The sequence below is a fragment of the Chaetura pelagica genome, unplaced genomic scaffold (assembly GCF_000747805.2).
Source record: "Chaetura pelagica isolate M959 unplaced genomic scaffold, ChaPel_1.0 scaffold657, whole genome shotgun sequence".
Lineage (NCBI taxonomy): Eukaryota > Metazoa > Chordata > Aves > Apodiformes > Apodidae > Chaetura > Chaetura pelagica.
Genome location: NW_009953931.1, coordinates 407,240 through 427,934, shown reverse-complemented (window position 1 = coordinate 427,934; position 20,695 = coordinate 407,240). Strand labels below are relative to the sequence as shown.

Below are 20,695 nucleotides of genomic sequence, written 5' to 3'. Positions count from 1 at the left end.
CAGGAAATTAAAGCAAATGCTCAGAAAAAGGCCAGAAGAGAAACTAGTGCCATTTGATGAACAATGCAGCACTGAGCAAGGGTCATGACAGGAGGTAACGAGGTAGGAAAAGCTGGAAGAAACACAGTGTAAGTAAAGATCAGAGAAAGATGAGACATGCAATTGCCTTTAGATCCCATTTTAAAATTTTTCACCTACTAAAAAGATATTTTTCAATAATATGGTATTGAATGCACTAGGTTATTGTGGTGACAAAAATTTATTTCCTTTATTCAAGTTGTTTCCTGATGAAAAGAAGGTGTTTTCTGACAATGTTATAGTAACCAAAGAATAAATCAGCTCTGGATTAGCACTTAACCTAGGCTGATGTCAGAATGTGTTACACTTCAGCTCAAACCAAGTGTGGTCAGAATCAGGAGTAGCTGTAACATATTTAATTGAAATTCACCAATTTAGGCTAATGTAATTTGAAATAATACAATGACATCACAGTAGCTGTTTAATAGCAGTTTTATTAAAAAAATTCTGTAGTAATTCATGTTCTCAGAAATATTATTAAATTTAATAGTTCTTCATTTCCCTGAAATGATAGTCCAAACTTCTGCTACAAATTATACATTACATTACCTAAGCCTGTCATTCAAATACCTTTTCACACATCCATAAATCCAAGAGTTGTTTACAATCTGTGCCAAATTTGGGGGTATGTGTACTTGCCCATAAAATTGCATGTGTAGCATCCATGCATGGACATTTAGGCCAAAAATTTTACAACAGAAGAAACTGCAAAAAATATCAAGACATCTGAGCTTTGGAAACAAAGCTAGTAGGTAACTAAATGAGTACTGACTTGTGAGTCAGCTTTCTGAATCCTCCTGTGTGTTCCTAGAAAATAGTTTGTTGCTGGTGTTTCAATAGCTGTGAATTGTAGTTAATTCCAAAGTGCAACTGAACATCCATGCACACAGAAAGAGTTTAGTTTGCAATGATACATAAAGTGAACAGCTTCTTCACACTGATGATTATGTGGCACTGCGAGCCTAGGAAGACAAACTGTTGACTTCCCAGCACCATTATTTTCTTTCAGAACCGCTATTTTCTTTCTCTTTTTCACTCTTTCTAATCTCCCAAATTGTGTTTTTTTCAATGACACAGCTTACGTGCCTGTAGTGCTTTTCATCCAGAACAATGCCAAAGTGCCATACAGACTCTGTATTGTATTAGTGAAGCTTCACAACAATTGCATTTTTTCTGTATTAGCACTCTCTAGAAAGAAAAGGGCCCTGTGTACATGCCAGAAAGTACGTCAAGAAGATGTGAGCATGTATATCCACATATTATAAAACTTGTTAGATGGAGAGTGAAGATTAATGTAGAACCTCCAGTGCTTTCTGTATTAATTTTCCATTTAATAGTTCAAGTATTTTAATAGCATATTAATTAAGGTTTCATGATTAGTAGGATAATCAGTAGGTATTCCAGGCTGCTTGATAAGTTATGGAAGAGAGTGAAGCAGGAAACATAAATTGTACTATAAGAAAACCTGAAAAATGTAATTCTTAAGTTTTTCTCACCATATAAATTGAGTTTTCATTTCAATTTTGCTTCTTTTGGTTTTTGATAAGTAGATGTCTACAGCTCTCCTCCTTTTCCTGTAATGGGGGAAAAAAGCACATATTTTTTTATTATTGTTTTGTTATTGTAACTATAACTGAATCCTATTTGTTTTGCATTTAACATCCAAAACATTGTAGTAGCATGTACATTGTAGTATTTTAAAAGCATATGGCACTACATGTAGGTAAGGCTTGGATTTGGAATAAGTTTTACCTGTATTTTCTCATAATTAGTTATGAACCTTGCCCTTGATAAGTCCTCTGGGATATAAACTAGCTGAACTTTGCAGCTATTCATCATCTCTACAGGGGTTTAACTAAAAATCCTGCTCAATAGTCTCTCAATTCGAGGGAATTTCAGTTCTAACATTGACCCTAACATTTCAGCAAGGTCTTAAACTGGGTTCATAATCTATCTCCATAATTACAGTATTAAAAATGCAGCTCTGCATCCTTGTAATCATGTGAAACTTTGCCTGATAACAGAGCTTTTAATATAAATTCTGCTTTGGTAGGAACCACTGAATAGACCTACCTTTTCCAGAACTGTGGGGACCTGAAAGTATAGCCCCTCTGCAACTTCCATTTCAGCATATAATGAAAAAAATTACGCACACTGTATCTCATTTTCCTCTTGGAAAGGATTTCTGAGCCCTGGGTCTGTTAATGCATCAAATCTGATAGTTCATAGACCTCTTGTGTCTCTCCCTGTGTCTGTAAGTGTTGGTCACTGCAGGAGGAAGGCATTCTCAGATGCTCACAGGGACATATCACGGATTTAAACAGGAGCTGAAGAGCAGTCCTATCATGCTGGAATGACTTTTCCCACAATGCCCATTGCTAGGCAAAGCTCTGAACTCCTTATTGAGAACCATTACCTTCCTGACACAAACACAAGGTCAGGCATTCAGCATTGTTTCCCCCTTCCCGTGAACAGAAGTGCTCAGGAGTAAAAATTTAAATTCCCTGTCACCAGTGTGACAAAACTGGATGGATCGTGCTGTTCTCTGCCTTGTGGTTTTGATTATTTGCTCAAAGCTGTGGTGACCTTTGCCAGGGTGAGGAGGTGCTTTGTCATGACACAATGGCAGCCATCACCATCATCCTGCTTAGTGGTTTGCCTGGAAATTGCTTGCAGTTTGGGAAAGCTTTCCTTTTAATTTAGTGCATATGTGAAATAAATTACACTATAGAATGGTACTGTCAAATATTTATTTAGTATCTCGGTACTCAAACTCACTTGCCAATCAGATAAAATTAGTTTTGAATTCTTTTATACTGACATCATTTTCCTAACTTACACGTTCGCTCTCAGACACAGGAGTAACGAATGTTTGCATTGGCCTGTTGTGAATAGCAGCCATGTTTAGGAATTTTAATGTACAGCTTAGTGTTTTTACAATGTCACCCTGAATCAGTGCTGAATTTTGGGTAGAGAAAACTTTGTCCTTAAACTACTTATTTTGTGTATTTTCCTATTTTCTAATTCAGCCTGAGTGTTAACATTGGCTCCTTTTAGAAATTTGCATAGAGTTTCAAAGGCACAGGATTTCCCAAGACATTACTAAGCAGCAACAGTGGCTACAAAGCCAAGTGTATATTGCTGGGTCAACAAGATTGGCTTTTAACAATCAAATAGAAAACATAATTGAGAATAATGACTAGTATTCTGAGAACTGTTTTACTATATGTGTTACTTTGCCAACGTCTTTCCACATGATTATCTCTCATAAAAATAGCATATTAACTTGTGAAGTTTATGAAAGTAAGGCCTGCTCTTAAATAAGTTGAAGTCAGTGCAACTAGTTTAAAATTAGCTTTTTCTTCTGAAATTTGCTTCATATAGGATGATAAGTTGTGTTATGCTTTAAACATTTAGCTGAAATTGTGTACAGAATTAAGTTAATCACGTAGGATAAAGAAGAAGCATCTTATTTGAATTAATTTTGTGTTGCTAGAGATTGGTCAAAATAAAAAAATTAAATACAGACTAAAATTAATCTATGTGATTTTGCTGAGTTTGCTTGCTGAAATGTAGTAAATCCTGAAAACATAAGCGCTCTAATAACATTGCATTTACCTTTTTTATTTTATCACCATCAATTTTCAGAAAGAGAACAGAACACATTTGAACAATCTTCATGTAGCCACCATAAAGAAAAGAAAACTGCATGCAATGATGAGGAGCAATTAATTTTAAGTCTCTAGGTTTTCAGCTTTCTGGTTGGATTTTGTTCTTTGAAGTCTTGTCTGTGTGACTGTGTTACTGATGCCTTCATCACTACTGAGGAGTCACCAAAGCAGCTGGGTTCTTTGAAGCATTGAAGCACCAATGGGAACACTGCTGAAGCCATTAGAGAGTGTGAAGGACCAGATATTTCCTCACACAACACAACATGCCCTTTAGGTCAGCAGACATAACTGGCTTAAAGATGGCTGCTCCACGTGGCGCTGAACCCTCTCCTGGTGCCTTCTCTGCCAGAAAACAACAACTGGGATGCCCTGAGGGGGCAGCTGCTGCCGGAGAGGAGCCGTTGGGGGAGAACTGTAAAAATGTTGCAAACACAAGTCTGCAGTGGCGGGACAAAGTCCACGTCTGATTGGCTGAGAAGCCTAGAAATACGAAACTGGCCAATTGGGAGCAAAGGAAACCTATAAAGAGACAGCGTGCGCACTGCTTTTGGCGCGCTTTTCCACAGACAGTGGAGGTGCCGCTCCTTGCCTTCCGGAGCGCTTTTGCAGAGATGCTGTTGCCGCTTGCTTTCGGGGGGGTGACCTGCACCTTGGGGGTGCCTGCCAGCCTGAGCTCCCTGGCTCATCGCTGCAGCCCGACTCCCGGTTTTTGCAGTCCCGGCCCTGGCTAATCCTTGCAGACCCGTCTCGACCCAGCTTGTCCTGTCGCCGCTGTTTTTCCCTGCCACCCTGCCTGCACTGCCTGCACCTCAGGAACCCGTCTGCTGCTGGATACGTGTGGTGAGACTAATTCCTGCCACCCCTGGTTCTAAAACCAGGTTGCAGGGGAAGGCATAATTCTCTCCCTAAGGTGTTCCTGTCTCACCTGCACATAAACCGCGACCCTATAAGGGACAAGCATCGGGCATACCCTCCTTCCTCCCCCCTCATAGATAATTAATCTGGGTGTGTAAATAAGGTGTACCTATATATTAGTATTAAGATATATATAAGTTCTTGGTGTTTGGTGTTTAAAAGATATTTCACAGTTCGTATGTTTTTTAATTACCCTTTTTGAAGCTCCTGCCCCAAATTGCTTTGTTTTCCCCAGAATAAACCGTGCATTTGTAAATTCTAATTGGGGATTGGCTGCTGTTATTGGAAAGATTAGTAAGTACTGACAGGTTACTCACTCGAAAAGTCAGTGCCGAAGCCACTGCTCCTCTGTGAGAAGCGAGCGCTGCATGCGGACCTCTCGGCAGATCCTGACAAACTAAATACACTCCAAAAAGGAGATATAATAGGTTGCGGATCACGACAGAGGGGAACAGTAGAAACACAGGAAGGTGAAAACATCTCTGGCCCTTGACCACCAGGAGAGAAAGAGAATGACTGTATATATGTTCACAGTCAAGGCTAACACTTGAAGAATTAAGTTTATTGGGCAGATAGGAAAAAAGGAGGCTACTTTCTTAAGCATTGTCATTTTTTAAGAGGAGGCATCTCAACAAATCTGTAACTCTAGTATTTATTTTACTCTTTATTGATGAAAAGCCCTAACTCTGCTTTTATATGGACTGCTTCTGTTCAACTGAGCCATACTAGCTTTTTACTATAAGTTCTAATGGAAACAGCAATTACGTATAACCTTATACAGTCTAACTTAGTAATAGACTCAAGCTTCTCTGGGGCCATTTACATCTGTGATCATATAGAACAGCTTGTTACAGGATTATCCAAGAACAGTCTGAGCTCAGGCTGAAGACATCCCAAAGAGTACTTTTGTGATCAGGATTTCTCAGTCATAACCAAGTGTGCAGCTTTTATTTCACATCATGTTAGGCATAACCAAACCATAGAGCTTATTGCTTCCACCATTTATGGTGAAGAAGGCCAAGAAAAAAAGACTGAGCAATCAAGGATCTGAAACTGTGGTGTGTGGATGGACTGGAGAGCTCTTTCTTGTGGTTCATTGAAAAATAAAAAACAACAACCAACAAAACATTTTAGAATTATAACATAGTAGATTAAGCTACTGGTACCAGAAGGGAACAGGGTCTGCAAGTAGATATTTTCCTTACAAAGTGGTCTGCTGACTGAAAATCTGGAGCATAATCAGAGTTTAACTAATTGAGCCAGACAGCTTGTTAGACTGTCTTATAAAAGCTGGATGTCTGGCTAGATAACTTTTGGCACTTTGAAGAATAGAGAGGCAGATTTATGAACTGGACAAATGAGCATTACAGTCAGGATTTTTGTAACAGTTTGGCTCTATCTCTGAGGCCCTTTGACTTTCAAAAAGATGCTGCTTCAGAAGTCAGCTTCTGCCAGCTCCTAGAGATACCATTCAGCCTTGGATATTACTGCTCATTATAAGCAACTTATCTTCCTGTGCAGTTCACAAAAGAGCCAGGATAAGTTTAGAGTCTGTTCTATCCCTGTCTATCCAGTGGCACAAGAGCTTCCAAATGGCAAGAAGGTTCCAGAAAGAGATAGGTGTGCCTGCACATAGAGGAGGAACGGGGTGATGTTAATATGAAGAAAGAGCAGGTTGCACTTCTGGAAACGTGAACCTGAATCTATGTTTCTGCTATAATCACTGAGACTTTAGAAACATTCAGCTTCCTCATGACACACATATATTCATAGTGGGCATGCATCTCGGCCATACACTCATAAAACTCTTGTGTTAGATTTAGCTTGGACAGGAATTCCTGAATCCTTTCCATGGCTCACTCTCCAAAATTAAGCCCTAACTCGCCACGTCCTGAACTACACTGTTGATTAGTCTCCATATCCTCACCACCAGCAAACAGCCAACAGAAGTGCTGCCAAGGTTTCTGCACTTTTTTCTGCCTTTCCTGTGTTGAACATCATTCCAATTCAGATCCATCAAACTATCCACCATATAAACTGAAACAACGTGGGCAGAGGAATACACAAAACCAGAATTTCTTGGGAAAAAACCCAGTTGCTTTAACTGTAAATAGATGTTTTTCTTCTTTGTAGGCTATTTCCGTTATGGATACCACAGTTTCTAATTTCCAAGCTACAGATCAGGTTAGAGTGGAATAGATGGATTCATGCCTGAAAATGGTTGGAAAACAAGGTAGCAGCTGCACAGAGAGGAGCATGTCATGTGGTATTTTCAATATAACTTGTGTTAGTCAAACCAGAAATACTGTGAGGCCCACCAGAGTGCCAGACACCTTAGCTACACAAACAGGAGGAAACAACTGAGAACAGGGACACAACTGAGAACTGAGAACAACTGAGAATCACACTTCTGACATTTTTAAATGATGCTACTCTCTCTCCTAACAAAACAAAACACAAAATGCAAAGCCCATCAGAGTTAAACACATTTTCTTCCATCACAAAGTTCTGGTGAAGTTTGGAGAAGTTTCTTATTTAAGATGAGCAGTCATTAAAACTATTAAAATAAAAGCAAACTGGAGGAGATCAAGTATGCCCCAGACCCAAGAGGATCATGATGTTGTCACTTAGTACATTTGCTTTTCAACCTTGGAAACATGAGGACAAATAACACTCACCACTTGACTGCATTGTCACACTGCCACTCATTTCTGTCATTATTTGCTATCTGTGGTCACAAGAGGACACGTGACCTGATGGACCAGGCCTAGAAACAATGCAGAAGTTGATTTGAGAGTCAGACTCAGAGCCATCCTCATTTGGGGATTGAGAAACAAGGGAGCACAGCAGTCACAAAATGCCTCTATTCCCTGCTTTGATCTCTGCTGCTGCTTTTCACCAGTTTGCAGGGTGTACACTGCTGTTTTGCTCATTTGCAGGTAATAGATTTCAATAGTCAGTCTTTAAAAATGCTGCACCACTAGGTAAGAGTAGAGAGGAAGCAAACATATGGAGGAAGCTCAGACTGATTTTTGGCAAATCCTACGCTCGATCCATGTTGCAGTGTTGCCAGAACTAAGTGTTCCAAAATCATACGTGATGAAGGTGGCTTAAAAATAATCAATTTGACTTTTCTTTTATTTGCTTTTGGTTTCTTAGCCTTCAGGGTATGCTCAGATAATGTTTTCTCAGAAACCACGTGTGCTAGAAAGCTGCTTCCCAAATAAAAATTACTGTTTCTCAAGTCAAGCCCCAGCCTTATGCTAAGGCCTCACATACCAAGTACCATGAGATGTGCAAAAGCTTACTAGGGTTTCAATCCTTCATCTTGCTTCCCTCATATTTTTTTGTTGTTTTTCTCTTGTTCTTGTGGTCCAGAGTAGGATGACAGAGAAAGAAGGAAGCGGACAAGTTAATCGGAAAAAAACCCGTAAGAATGGAGTGTTAGGGAAGAAGGGGCAGCAACTTAATAAATTAAATAAAAAACAGAGGAAGGAAAGCATGGGTGGAAAGAGAGATGAAGCAGTAGGATGGCAATATTCATGATGGGGAAGATTTAGGAGGAGAAAGAAAAGCAAACAAACAGGAAATATCATTCTGCATAGATCTGTCCTTTTTGTGTTGCAGCTGCTCTGGGGCTCTGGAAGCTCTCATCAGGGCTATAAATAGTTACGTATCTAGAAATAATTATTTGAATCTGTGCCAATATTTAACTAAGGATTAGCCCTGCCAAAGCAAATGGGCAGCAGCATGTGGATCTTTGGAGATCAGGTGTTTCCAGGCTTTTAAATGCTGCGCTCTCACGCTGTTCTGCCTGTATGTGTCTTCTGGACGGAAAAGTTAACTTGAAATTCAGAGGTCTTTAAGAGGGTTGAGTTGGAGGCACACCCTTAAAATTCTTAGGTCTGAAATTAAATCTGCAAAATTTGTTTTCTGTCGCAGGTATGTAACTCTGCTGAGGGCTGTCACAGTCTGCTTTTCCTAAGCCTGAGTATTTGTGATGCCTGACTTTCAGAAGGCTTGAAGGAATAACTCAGCAAAACACGATGAAGTCTGGTTATTTCTTCAAAGTGGAAGGTTGTTCTCATTTTTAGAACTTCCTCCCCTTTTACCACTCTGTGTATTTTTTTCTAGTGTGTCTCCTGGAGCATTTCTATCCCTTTCAATTGTTGTAGAACTGCCTTTTAATTTCTCTCTCTTCTGTTAGACTGTTTAATGTTTCTTTTACTGCCCCAAAAGCCTGAGATGTCCAACTTGATGACATTGAACTGCTTCCCACCTCCCTTTAAATCTGTCATTGAACTGACAAGACTTCTGGCTATAACATGCTCTCTTTGTATCCATCTACTCTTTATTACAGCTTGTGAAATAGATGTGTCATGCTTAGTCCCTGTTTAGCCATTCCATGTTATCCTGTGTCTCTGTGGATTGAAGAACAATTTTAAATTATGTAGTTCAGGAGGGTGGATTTGCTTTCATTGGAGTTGGTTAGCTGTATTTCATCTAGGGTTAAATGTTCCCCCCATATTTCAAATTCAAAGGCCAAATTAAAATATGGTTCCTTGTATAATCTACCTGGATGGAAGTGTTTTCGCTGAGGGCTGAATACAAAACCAGAGAAGTTGAAGGATGATGGTGTGACTTGGATGGGAAGCCAAGGTTGCCCTTGTGGTATGACTGATGAATAAAGAAGGCTGAAACACTGAAAAATAATCTTCTCTCTGTTGCATTCAGAGGCACAGACTTTTTTCACTTGTGCAAAGCTCTCAAGTGTTCCTCTCTCCTCCCCTAAGATGGCTTTTCTTAGTAGTATGTATTGGTTGTGCTCCACAAGGGCAACAAATAGACTGAAAGAGACCAAGAAAGATCAGTCAGACAGAAAGAAAAGAGGGATTGATAAATATGCTGTGACCTTAGACCAAGCCAGAATGAACAGGTATTATTTTAGGCACTATATATTGGTCAATAATTCATTGCTGGTTTAAAATTGGCTTTTAGGAAAGTAACTCAGTCAGCAATGCCTCTGCTACTGAAGCTACATAAGATTTATTGTGCATATAAATACTAGTTTTTTAATTATTTTTTTTAATCAGATACCTTATTAATTAACCTCCCTATTCTGTAACTTTTCTTTAATATTGAGCTTTAAATCTGGCTTCATTTCATGCTTTAGAGTGTCTTTTTCATCCATTTACCGAAACATACCACATGTTCATGAGGCACACAGAAAAAATACCAAAGTTCTCCAAGTAGGAAGAATTAGCCACAAATCTAATTTGAAGCTAGCAGCATATGATGAGGTCTGCAACATTAGATCCACGTCTGAAAATCACCTCACGCTAGGTCCTGAGCTGCAAAAATAAAGAAGCAAGGAAATTTTTTCTCCTTTTTTCTCTCCCTCCCTCCTCCTCATACACCCGCAGGAGCACACCCACCCACACACGTGCGTGTGCATGTGCACGTGCACGTACACACAAAAAGCTTCTGTTTTGATCCAGCTCTCACAGTTTCTTCGTACAATTACAAATTGCAGATGTGCCAAACGAAAGGGCAGGGTGCAAATTAATTTGCAAATGAAATATATGATTTATATATTAAAAGAAAAGAAAATGAGTCGTTTCCTCAATAGCGATATTCAAGCCCTGGACTGGCCTGGGAATCCAGAGTTATTATGAATTTCCTTCTACTTATAGAGCTAAAATGATCAATTCTTTGAGGACACACAGTGTTGATTTTTCTTTTACCAAATGAGAGAGGATACTTATTTTCTTTTTAAAATAAATATTTTCATCTAAAAAATATCCTGGCCACTTCCACTGCTCAGAGTGCATGCTTTAATAAACTTAATGTAAGAGAATATATATTTATTTTCAGCATTTTTTTAGCTAGTAATAATCCACTACTATTTTTGTAGTGGGTAATAAAAAACAGTGGTTGCAATGTTAGTAGCCTTGCGTTTGCAGACACACCAGTTACAATTTCTCCCATTATTTAACACATTTTTAAGAACTCACCAGTTGAAGTCACAAGAATGTTAGGGCCAGTTACTGATTTTGATGCACGTATTATGTTGCTGCCCAGCCCCAGTTGTCCTTGTGGCTCACCCGGGGTACTTTATCAGCTGTTTGAGTGTTAGTCAACTCGTGATGATTGGACTTTCTGCAAGGATGAAGGTGTAGTAACCGTTAGATGTTGTGGATGGTGTTGGATGGGTAGGATGAATATGGTTTGAGTGCTGTGTATCCACTGTCCCTGATGCAAACTGAAGTGCTGCATTGAAAGGGAGAAGATGCAAGATGCTGTTCCCAAAGTGTATCCTAGGCATTGTAAAACTGATGGCAGGTAGGTCTGCTGTGGAAAGTTGCTTAGGTATTTGATCTTCCTTGAAACAACATTCTTAGTATCATACAGCCCAACCCAACTGCCCCCTGCTCGTACCTCTGAACCCCTGGTAGCCATCACCTGGCACAGGACCCTGACACTAGTTTTGAATCAACTGTGTTTTTCTTGGTCCTGTGTCTGTCCAGAAAACCTCTTTTTGCTTCTTCAGCCTTCTCCACCTCAGAAAAGTTAAGTGTCAGAATGAGACTCAGAAGCTGAAGAATGGGAGAAAAGATGCAGAAAAGATGCAGGAGAAGAGATTGAGAGGAACCTGATAAACCTATTTGCTGAAAAGATGGAAAGCCACACTGTGGGCAGGGATGTGTGTGGGGGACTGAGGAAACAGAAATTAGGCTTCACCAGCCTAAGAGCTAAAGAGCTTGATCTTTTTCTTTCTATCCTCCTTCTTTCCATGCTTCAGTGCCCCAGACTTCCACAGTAGCTTGGTACTATATGCTTTTGCATTAGCTTTTCTGATTTAGAATCATAGAATCATTAAGGTTGGAAGGGACCTCAAAGACCATCAAGCCACTTACTTATCCACCGAGTGGTCCATCTATCAAATCCATGCCCTGTCAGTTTGGAGACCAGGATGTCACGTGGGACAGTGTCAAACACCTGGCACAAATCAGATGACATCAGTCGCTCTGCAACAGCCACCATCTCTGTAGCCTTGTTGTAGAAGGCCACCAGATTGGTCAGGCATGACTTGCCCTTAGTGAAGCCATGTTGGCTGTCACAAATCACCTCTTTATTTTCCATGTGCCTTAGCAGAGTTTCCAGGAGGATCTGCTCCATAACCTTGCCAGGCACAGAAGTGACAGTGACCATCTTGTAGTTCCCTGGGTCTTCCTTTTCCCCCTTTTTAAAAATAGATGCAATGTTCCCTTTTTTCCAATCAGCAGCAACCTCACCAGGCTGCCATGACCTCTCAAATACGATGGACAGAGGCTTAGCAGTTTCACCCATCAGCTCTCTCAGGACTCATGGGTGAATCCCATCAGGTCCAATAGATTCATGCACCTTCAGGTACTTTAGATGATCACGAAACTGCTCTACACCTATGGTTGGGGTTTATTCATTCTGACAGTCCCTGCTTTCACCTTCTGTGGCCTTTGTGTTGAGGTTGGAGCGCTTGCCAGAAAAGACTGAAGCAAAGAAGTCATTGAGGACCTCAGACTTCTCAATATCCTGTGTTTCTGCCTCACCTGTTTCCTTCAGGAGAGGGTCTACACTCTCCTTGGATGTCCTTTTCTCCCTAAGAAGCTTTTCTTATTGTTCTTAACATCCCTGGCAAGATTTGATTCTAGCAGGGATTTGGCTTTCCTAACCTGATCCGTAGCTGCTCGGACAACCTCTCTGTACTCCTCCCAGGATACCTGCCCTAGCTTCCACCCCCTGTGTGCTTCCTTCTGAAGTCTGAGCTTTTCTAGGAGCTGCTTACTCATCCATGCCGGCCTCTTGGAGTTACTGCTTGACTTCCTCTTAGTTGGGATGTGTCACTCTTGGGCCTGGAGAAGGTGATTGTTAAATATCAGCCAGCTTTCATGGGCCCCTCTACCCTCCAGGATGTTATCCCAAGACACTCTCTTGAGCAGATCCCTGAAGAGGCTGAAATCTTCCCTTCTGAAGACAAGGGTAGTAAGTTTGCTGTGAGCCCTCCTTGCTGCCCTAAGGATCTTGAGCTCCACCATTTCCTGGTCACTACAACCTAGGCTGCTCTTGAGCTTAACATCCCTCACCAGCCCCTCCTCATCGGTGAGGACAAAATCCAGCACCTCTCCTTGTTGGTTCCTTGATTACTTGGAAAAGGAAGTTATCATCCTTGCACTCTAGGAACCTCCTGGGTTGTGTTTAGCAGAGTTGTTCTTCCAACAGTTGTCAGAGTGGTTGAAGTCTCCCATGAGTACCCTGGCTTGTGAATGTGAAGCTGCTCGTATCTGTCTGTATAGTGCCTCATCTATATTATCCTCCTGCTCAGGTGACCTGTAGCAAACCCTCACTGTGATGTCACCTTGGCCTTTCTTCCCCTTAATTTTAACCCATAAGCTCTCTGTTGGCTCCTCATCCATCCCCAGGGAGAACCCCATACACTCCAGCTGGTCTTTGACATGGGGGGCAACACCCCCACCCTGTCTCCCCTGTCTGTCCTTCCTAAAGAGTTTATAACCCTCCATTCTGATGCTCCAGCCATAGGAACCATCCCACCAGGTCTCAGTGATGGGATCCTAAGGAGTTTATAACCCTCCATTCTGATGCTCCAGCCATAGGAACCATCCCACCAGGTCTCAGTGATGCCCATGAGATCATAGCCCTGCAGGCTCACCCTCATCTCTAATTCCTCCTCGTTATTCCCCATATTTTGTGCGTTTGTGTAAAGGCATTTAAGCTGGGCATGCTAATTCCTCAATGATCTTTGAATAAAACCCTACACTCAGCAGCTTTACACTTGCAGATGCTCCTCAAGTACCCTCATGTCTTGGAGATATCATGGAGGGTTGTGAGAGAGGTTAGACTGTGAAAGCTAAGTGTGCTAGCTGAAGGAAGGAAAGATTGGGAGTGTGGAAGGGTTTTGCCTTCCCAAGTATGAATGAGCACGTAGGACAAGAAAGACTCAAAGCTTCTTCTGCATGTTCTCTATTGTCTCATGAAAATGTTATAGTGACCTTAGGAATGGCATGCTTGGCTTGTGCAAGGAAGGAAGGCATTTCAAGATTGATATCAGCCATGCCTTCATCTCCCTGTGCTCCATTCTGGTGAGTTAGGAAACATGACAACATTATCCTAACTGCTGCAGTGTGTTTAAGCAATGTCATTTTCCCCAAGTGGAATTAGGAAAACACAGCACTTTAGATTTTGCATAAAACTCAGCTGAAAAATACTGCTGTTTGAGTGCAAAGCACCTTCAGAAGGTCTTGCATATGTTTTGCAAACTGCAGTGTCTAGGCTGAAACTCATTTCCATCTCATGCCTATACCATGTCTGGTTACTGATACAGCCTGCCATAGCACCCTTGTGCTTCAGTTGAGCCTAGTGCTCTCTTTGGCTCAGCTATTCATTCCACCTTGACCTTGAACTCCAGGCACCAAGGTGAAGAATTTTCACAGTTGTGCTTCACTCACAGCAGCACTTTCTCACATCCCCAGCAGCTGAGAACCTGTGGGGTGGACCAGAGCCACAGGTTGAACTGCATAAGCATGCAATAAATAAATTTCAGTTGAACTAGTTGGTATTGTAGAGTGCTGGGATTTAGGTGGGCTGTATTTCAGAGGTCTGTTGTTTAAATAACTACTGGTAACCCGCTCCCAGGAGGCACAAAAAATGTCAGGTCAGTTTAGTCAACATGTAGATTTTTGACCATTTAGCATTTGATCCAGTAGCCTTTAAACACCATCTGGGCTTTATGTCAAAGCTAGGGGTCTCTAACACAACACCCAGTTCTCTGTTACATGCAGCACTAGAGGGCAGAGCTAACAGCTAATGAGAAATTAGGGGTGCCTGAAGGTCCAGGGAACATACATTATGAGGCAGCTAAACAAACTTTTATGAAATAGCTGGAGAAGGAGGCTGAGACACAAAAGCCAAAATATTAGGTGACCAGTAAAATAAATGGCAAATAATTGCTGTGCTGGAAGCCTGACAGACACTACAATCCCAGCCTGCAGTATTCCCCACAGCCCCAGTTGGGAGCATTTGCAGTTCTTGCAGATGCTGCTTCCAGCATTATGCACACCTCCTTCTCCCAGATTTGCAAGGGTGTGCTTGCAAATGGGAGGACTAGATGTGCCTCTTTGAAAACCGAAGCTGAGATGCTGGAGCACGAGTCTGCTGCAGGAAGACAAGTCCATGCCAAGTGCCATACAGGCAGCAGTTTATAAATTTGCTGGGGCCAAACTCTTCCTGCCACATGCTCTCTGGCCCTGCATTATTTCTGGATCTCCATGCAATACAGCTCACAGATGGCTGGAGAGATTCTATGTGGGAGTACATGGAGGTATTGGGATCTGTGCTAAATGAAGTTCAGCTGTTAGTACATGGAGGTATTGGGATCTGTGCTAAATGTTGAAGTTCAGCTGTTGCTTGTTGGTTCATTTTGACCCTGTGTGTCCAGGTGAAGTATATCTCAGAGCACGACCTGCAGCTCAGCACCCTGCTGATGCTGGTACAGGTGCTGGTGTGGGTGTTCTGCTGCAGAGGATCCTCCCAGCATCAGTGATACCCGTAAAAAAGGACTGTCTTTTCTCTAGTTGTTGCCCAGGAACCATGAGAAGATGAGTTGCATTCCATACTTGCTGATGATGAATGAACATCCCTAGCATGAGGCAGTCAGCAGCTATTGACTAGGTAGATGTAGCCTTGAATTTAATTTAATTTAATTGCTCTCTATCATCTAACAGAAGACCATGGCTTGTAAAGGCTTGAGGGTGTCAGAAAAGGAGGATGAAGCTGTGAAATGGAAGAGGTTTGTCTGCAGGCTGAAGAGGGAAATCCAGGCATGATATTAGATTCTGTTGCTACCCTGACTTTTGCAGATGCCCAGAAAGACCAAAGAGAAACGGTTTGGCTGAACTTGAGTACTTTTTTACACTCCTACATAATTTTCACCCATTAAAATGCTACAAGGTTTAGAAAAAGAAGAAAGTAAAAATTATTGCCTTCCCCTCAGCCAAATAACTCCAACCAAAACCAGGCAGATGTTTGGTTTATTGCTGTTTGTCAGGAAAAAAACTGAGTGAATTTTGTGTATCAGTAGGGCTGCTGTTTTATGGCCAGATATCTTCATTCTTTTCTTAAGACTGCTCCATCTTCAAGAAATGAAGTGTGAGTTTTACGTGCCAATGATTTATACGAGGGTCATGACCTGTCACATGATAATGCCTGACCCCAGAAAACATGATGTAAGTGTAAGAATCACCCTCTTTCTTAGGGTCAGCAGCACCATGACACAGGTCCCTGTGTTTGACACACCACCCACAAAGTGGGGCATATGCCTTTTACCTTTTTTAATTTTTTTTTTTTTTTTTTTTTTGTCAGCTCCCTGAATTACTTTCAGGTAGTTCTGCATGCTTCTACTTTTTCATTTAATTAGGTGCAAACACTCTGTATAAATAAAATAAAAAGTTCCCTGCAGCTAGCAGACTCTTACAGACTGCCAGACACTGAAAAATGTTTGTCTCTGTTACTGTTGCTTAATAATTCACATTTTATAAACAAAGAAATCTTTCTCTCCCTCTTTTTTCTTTCCCTTTTCCAGTTGGCTTTTGGGGGTTAGAAGCTTGGATACAGCTGCAGAATAAGTTTGGATCCCCATATACAGTAGGTGTACTATCTTTGAATACAATAAGTGTACAGTACTACCAAGGTTTCCTGCCTGCCTTTCAGTCCCACAGACTCCATATCTGTTAGGAGATGTCAGTCATTGCAGTGCTTGTATGTAAATGCTACATTGTCTATGAGGTACTTCAGAGCCCTTTACATGGTGCCTGGCAAGCTGAGCCATAATTTTTTATGTCCTGTTCCTAGCAGCAGCTCAAGTCATAGACTGCCTGAAAGCAGATATACCCACAATAATGGTATGATACTACAAAGAGACCTGTATTGGTATAAAGAAACTGATGTTAATTTACTGAGAATATATCAGAATGGTGTGTAAAGTTGGTTATTTCCATTTAGACGTGAAGAGAGAGAGCCTGAGAAGATCGTGCAGATGTACAAGTTAGGTTAGTAAGTGCTGGCAAGCTGCAGAACCCAAATCTTTTTGGTTTCCACGTTTCTTACCACTGTATCTAGGGAGAGCTATCACCAATATGTCTGGCCTGTAGGAAATTACCTGTTTCACAATATTTGCATGTATCAACTGGTATCTGAAAGTCTGGGTGTGATAATTCATACCTGGGCATAGATCACCACAGATGGTTATGGAGTTGTCCAGTAGTGTCATCCTTTTATGCAGGCTCTGCAGCTGAGTGTAGGGCACACAGGAAGCTGTGTGTCTCAGTTCTTTCTGTATTTATCTCCTTTCAACTTCATCTGTAGACAGTACTTCAGAAGTTCCAGACTGTATGATACATTCTAATAATCATGTGGTTTAGAGCAATTCACTCACCACGTTGCTCAACATTAATGCAGACATCTTTCTTAAAAAATAAATAAATTTAAAAGTTAAAATTTAGGATGACAAGTAAACCTAAAGACTATACTCCATTGAAATTCCGTTCTTCAAGCTAAATTATGCACTGTCAACATGTGAAGCTATCGCATTATGCAGAGAAACAAGCTTAACAGAATCTCATGCTTTAGTGACAGAGAAGTATCTTTCTCTGAACAGAAACTTTATTTCTATTGTGCTTTATTCTGATATGAAAAGTGACCTTTCCTATGACTTTCCAGCATTCTTCAAAGACCTGATTCTTTGCCAGCTGCAGCACTTCAACAAATCTGCCAACATCTGCCCAGCTTGGCTTGAGATAGCAAATGTTTCTGAGAATGTCTATTTGCTCAAGGCCTTAGAATCCTAGGTCCTTATCTTGCAAAGGCTTAAAAGCGTGTGTTAGAATTTGCAGAATTGGAGCCTTTACATCTAGAATGTTTAGAGTATATAAATTGTTAATGGCAGAAAGTAAATATTCCTACTAGTAGATATGAAGAGACTAAATACAATAATCCCTATTGTAAATACACATCTTCGTCTTTTCAAATGTGTCTTTGTTCACTTGGATTTCTTTCAGGTGTTTGATTTGATATAAAAAATCCACTCTAACTTGAATGACATATTCCAGATGTAAATGTATGCAAAGGCTCTTCAGGTCCTTGATACCCAAACCATTATTGCGAGCTTCAAAGTGCAAGTGTGTTTTGTGTGTGTATTTTCATATGTGTACGTATGTTTATGGCCCAGTGCACTGACATTTCTTACCCCCTGTGGAAAAGTTTGCATACAGTGAAGCACTATTTTGTAAAGTATCACCCTTGGCACATTCACTACTCCTAAGGAAGGTATGATCTATGAGTTGTGTAAAGTGGCACATACGATTGTATTTGGGTTACAATACATGGTACATCATACACTGAATAGTTTGACCAACATGTTACTGTAGTGGTATGAATGCCAGAGGTCCTGAGCCCATCTTAACTTCCAGATCTCATTTGGAGTTTTCGGTTCCAAGAAGCCCAAAGTCTAAAGGCAGGATATTTTTGCCTGATTAATGTTGACTTTGATGCAAAATAATGTGTACATCATTTCAGTGCAAAACCTAATCTGCTCAGCTGTATGTAGATTTCCAAAAATACAGTAGGAGCAGGGATTTTTGCCAATAGAAATAGTAGATTGGAAGGACATCTGTTTGGCAGTAGTGGTTCTTACCTTCCAGGAGTTAATAACTGGTATGTGTCCTTACCTTTCCATACTTACAGATGGACTTTACAGTTGAGATGGGATGACAAGAAGAAGCCAAGTCTTTCTACAAGCTGTTCATGCCTTGAAAAAAAGGATCAGATCCTGTGGTCTGTTGCGATTCTTTAACATCAGTAAGATGTTCTACTCAAGATTACGAGCTGAGATTTTCCAAGGCAGGAGCCAGAGTGGCAACACGCCTTTACATATATCAACACAAGGAAATGATCCAAGTATAGAAAAACTAATCCAATAGACCTTTGGAATTTTAGAAGGAAATTTGGGAGATCCTGTCCTTTCCTCCAACTGCTTTGGCCAAACTCATGAGGACAGCAAAAGGCCAAAATAGTCATCAGCCATAAGACAATTGTCAAGGAAATCTGGAGGTATTGCAGCGGTCACAAAAAGTCTCAGCTAGTATCTATGTGTCTTGCTGTAATTACTCACTCAATTTCACCAAACTGATTTGCTATCTCACTAAATGTACATAGCACATCTTCTCTCATCTTTGTGTGCCCACTGATTTTTAAAATAGGGGTGGAACTATTGGTGTATCAGAGGGTTGAAACTGCTTTTTTTGCTATCAGATATGCCACTGGCAAAAGAAACACAAATATATTCAAAGAATGACACAATTTTCTGTTTCCTTTTTCCTCATGCTGTATGTCAATTTCTGCCATACAGAGCATACAAGTTCTGTGGAAAAGAAATGCACTTACCTGGTTACATTATCCAACTGTCCCATGTTAAGGATGGAGTGAGCAAGGAACTGCCCATCCTTGTAATTCTGGAGGTGTTCCTTACAAGTCAGACTGGCAAGGCAATGTAAAGAAACCTGTTGCCATCCCGATTGTCTGGATAAACAGAAAATTCAAAGCTACCTGTCTGAAGGCTTTCAGCAGGTAGATTCACATGCCATACATGGGTATAAAGAAGAAGAAGAAGGCTACGATTCTTTAAGTCAACAGGATCAGAGCATTATCTGCCCAAATTCATCAAACATTCACATTTTCAAAGCTTACAGTGTTATGGTGTTACTTGCTTCCTTAGATATCATATGCAGAAGTTCCTGAGCTTGAGTCATTTCACTCAGACAACATGGGGCAGGTTCCTTGTTATCAGAAGATCCCTGCAGCTGCCCACCAGAACCTTGCCATGTAGGACACCAGGGCATCTGGCAGTAAGGAGGGTCAGGTCCTTACTTCTGCTCCTGGTGGCTCAGAGTTTCTAGCAGGCTAAACGTCTTTTGCCCAGCTTCGAATTTCTAAGGGAAAAAATTTTAAGAAGCTTAAATAAAAGCAAAGTAGGATGGGAATATGAAAACAACATTTCTGAGCCCTGCTCTGTTCCAACAGCAACACAAAACTATTCCGTTTATATATTTAGTGAAATAAATCCTGGCATCACCACCAGTATGTTTCCCCTTAATGTGGAGGTTTCTTTTGAGTTGTGTTGGGACAAATACAGGACAAACGAGAATAAGGGACAGATGTCAGTGCTGTAAGTGCCAGTGGGATCTGGAAACTCCCTTCAGCAGTTGCTGTCAGAGTGTCCAAACCTGACCAGTACCATTCATCTGAACCAGGAGTGTTGGTGGAGACCAGCTGATGGATTCCCGCTTCAACCTTCTTTAAACCCATCCCAATCCTGGTCTTCAGGAAGGCTCAGCCACCAGGGTCCCATGCCATTTGTCACCTTTCCTCAGGCCTTACCCAAAGACCATCACTCGCTGCAGCAGCTCCTGACCTGCAACCCTCCCTCAGTAGCTTACCACTGGCTGACTTCATGTTGCAGGTAGAAAACCCTCCCCACTTCTGAACCCATCCCTCTGGAGATCCACAGCTAAACCCACAAACTCACCACGTCCCAGTGCCAGCTATCTAGCTGCCCTTCTCGCAGCCAGGGATTTCTTCTAGTTTCTTTTGCTTCCCCCCCTTTTTTCTCTCCCTCCTGACTTTTACATTTCTTGCACCGTGATCCATTAGGTATTTACCCACAGGGTAATGTGACTTTTCACACCAGCTCTCTCTCTGTGAGTACTGCCCTGTGGACTGGGCTGGATAAAGCCTCTCCCCAACCCCAGCTGGCCGGACATCTCCCCCCCCCTTCCCCTCCCCTTCACACTAGCCAAGCCAAGGATTCCTCTCTCCCTCCCTCTTTCTTTTTCCACCCCTCCCGCCTTCAGTGCAAACCCAAGACGCAGGATCCTGCCGAGGGAAAGTGCTCCTTGAAATCATCACCACAGACCCTGCTGCAG

General features: G+C 41.4%; 1 protein-coding gene across 1 annotated transcript in view; it reads right to left on the bottom strand.

Annotated features, from left to right (window-relative positions):
• The window catches only part of FBXL2 (F-box and leucine-rich repeat protein 2), a 72,274-nt gene extending 60,566 nt beyond the window's left edge, over window positions 1–11,708 (bottom strand). The window contains exon 1 of the mRNA XM_010001706.1: window positions 11,582–11,708. Coding sequence (XP_010000008.1) covers window positions 11,582–11,708 — 127 coding nt within the window. The remainder of the gene's footprint in view (window positions 1–11,581) is intronic.
• Between the last annotated feature and the right edge of the window lie 8,987 nt (window positions 11,709–20,695).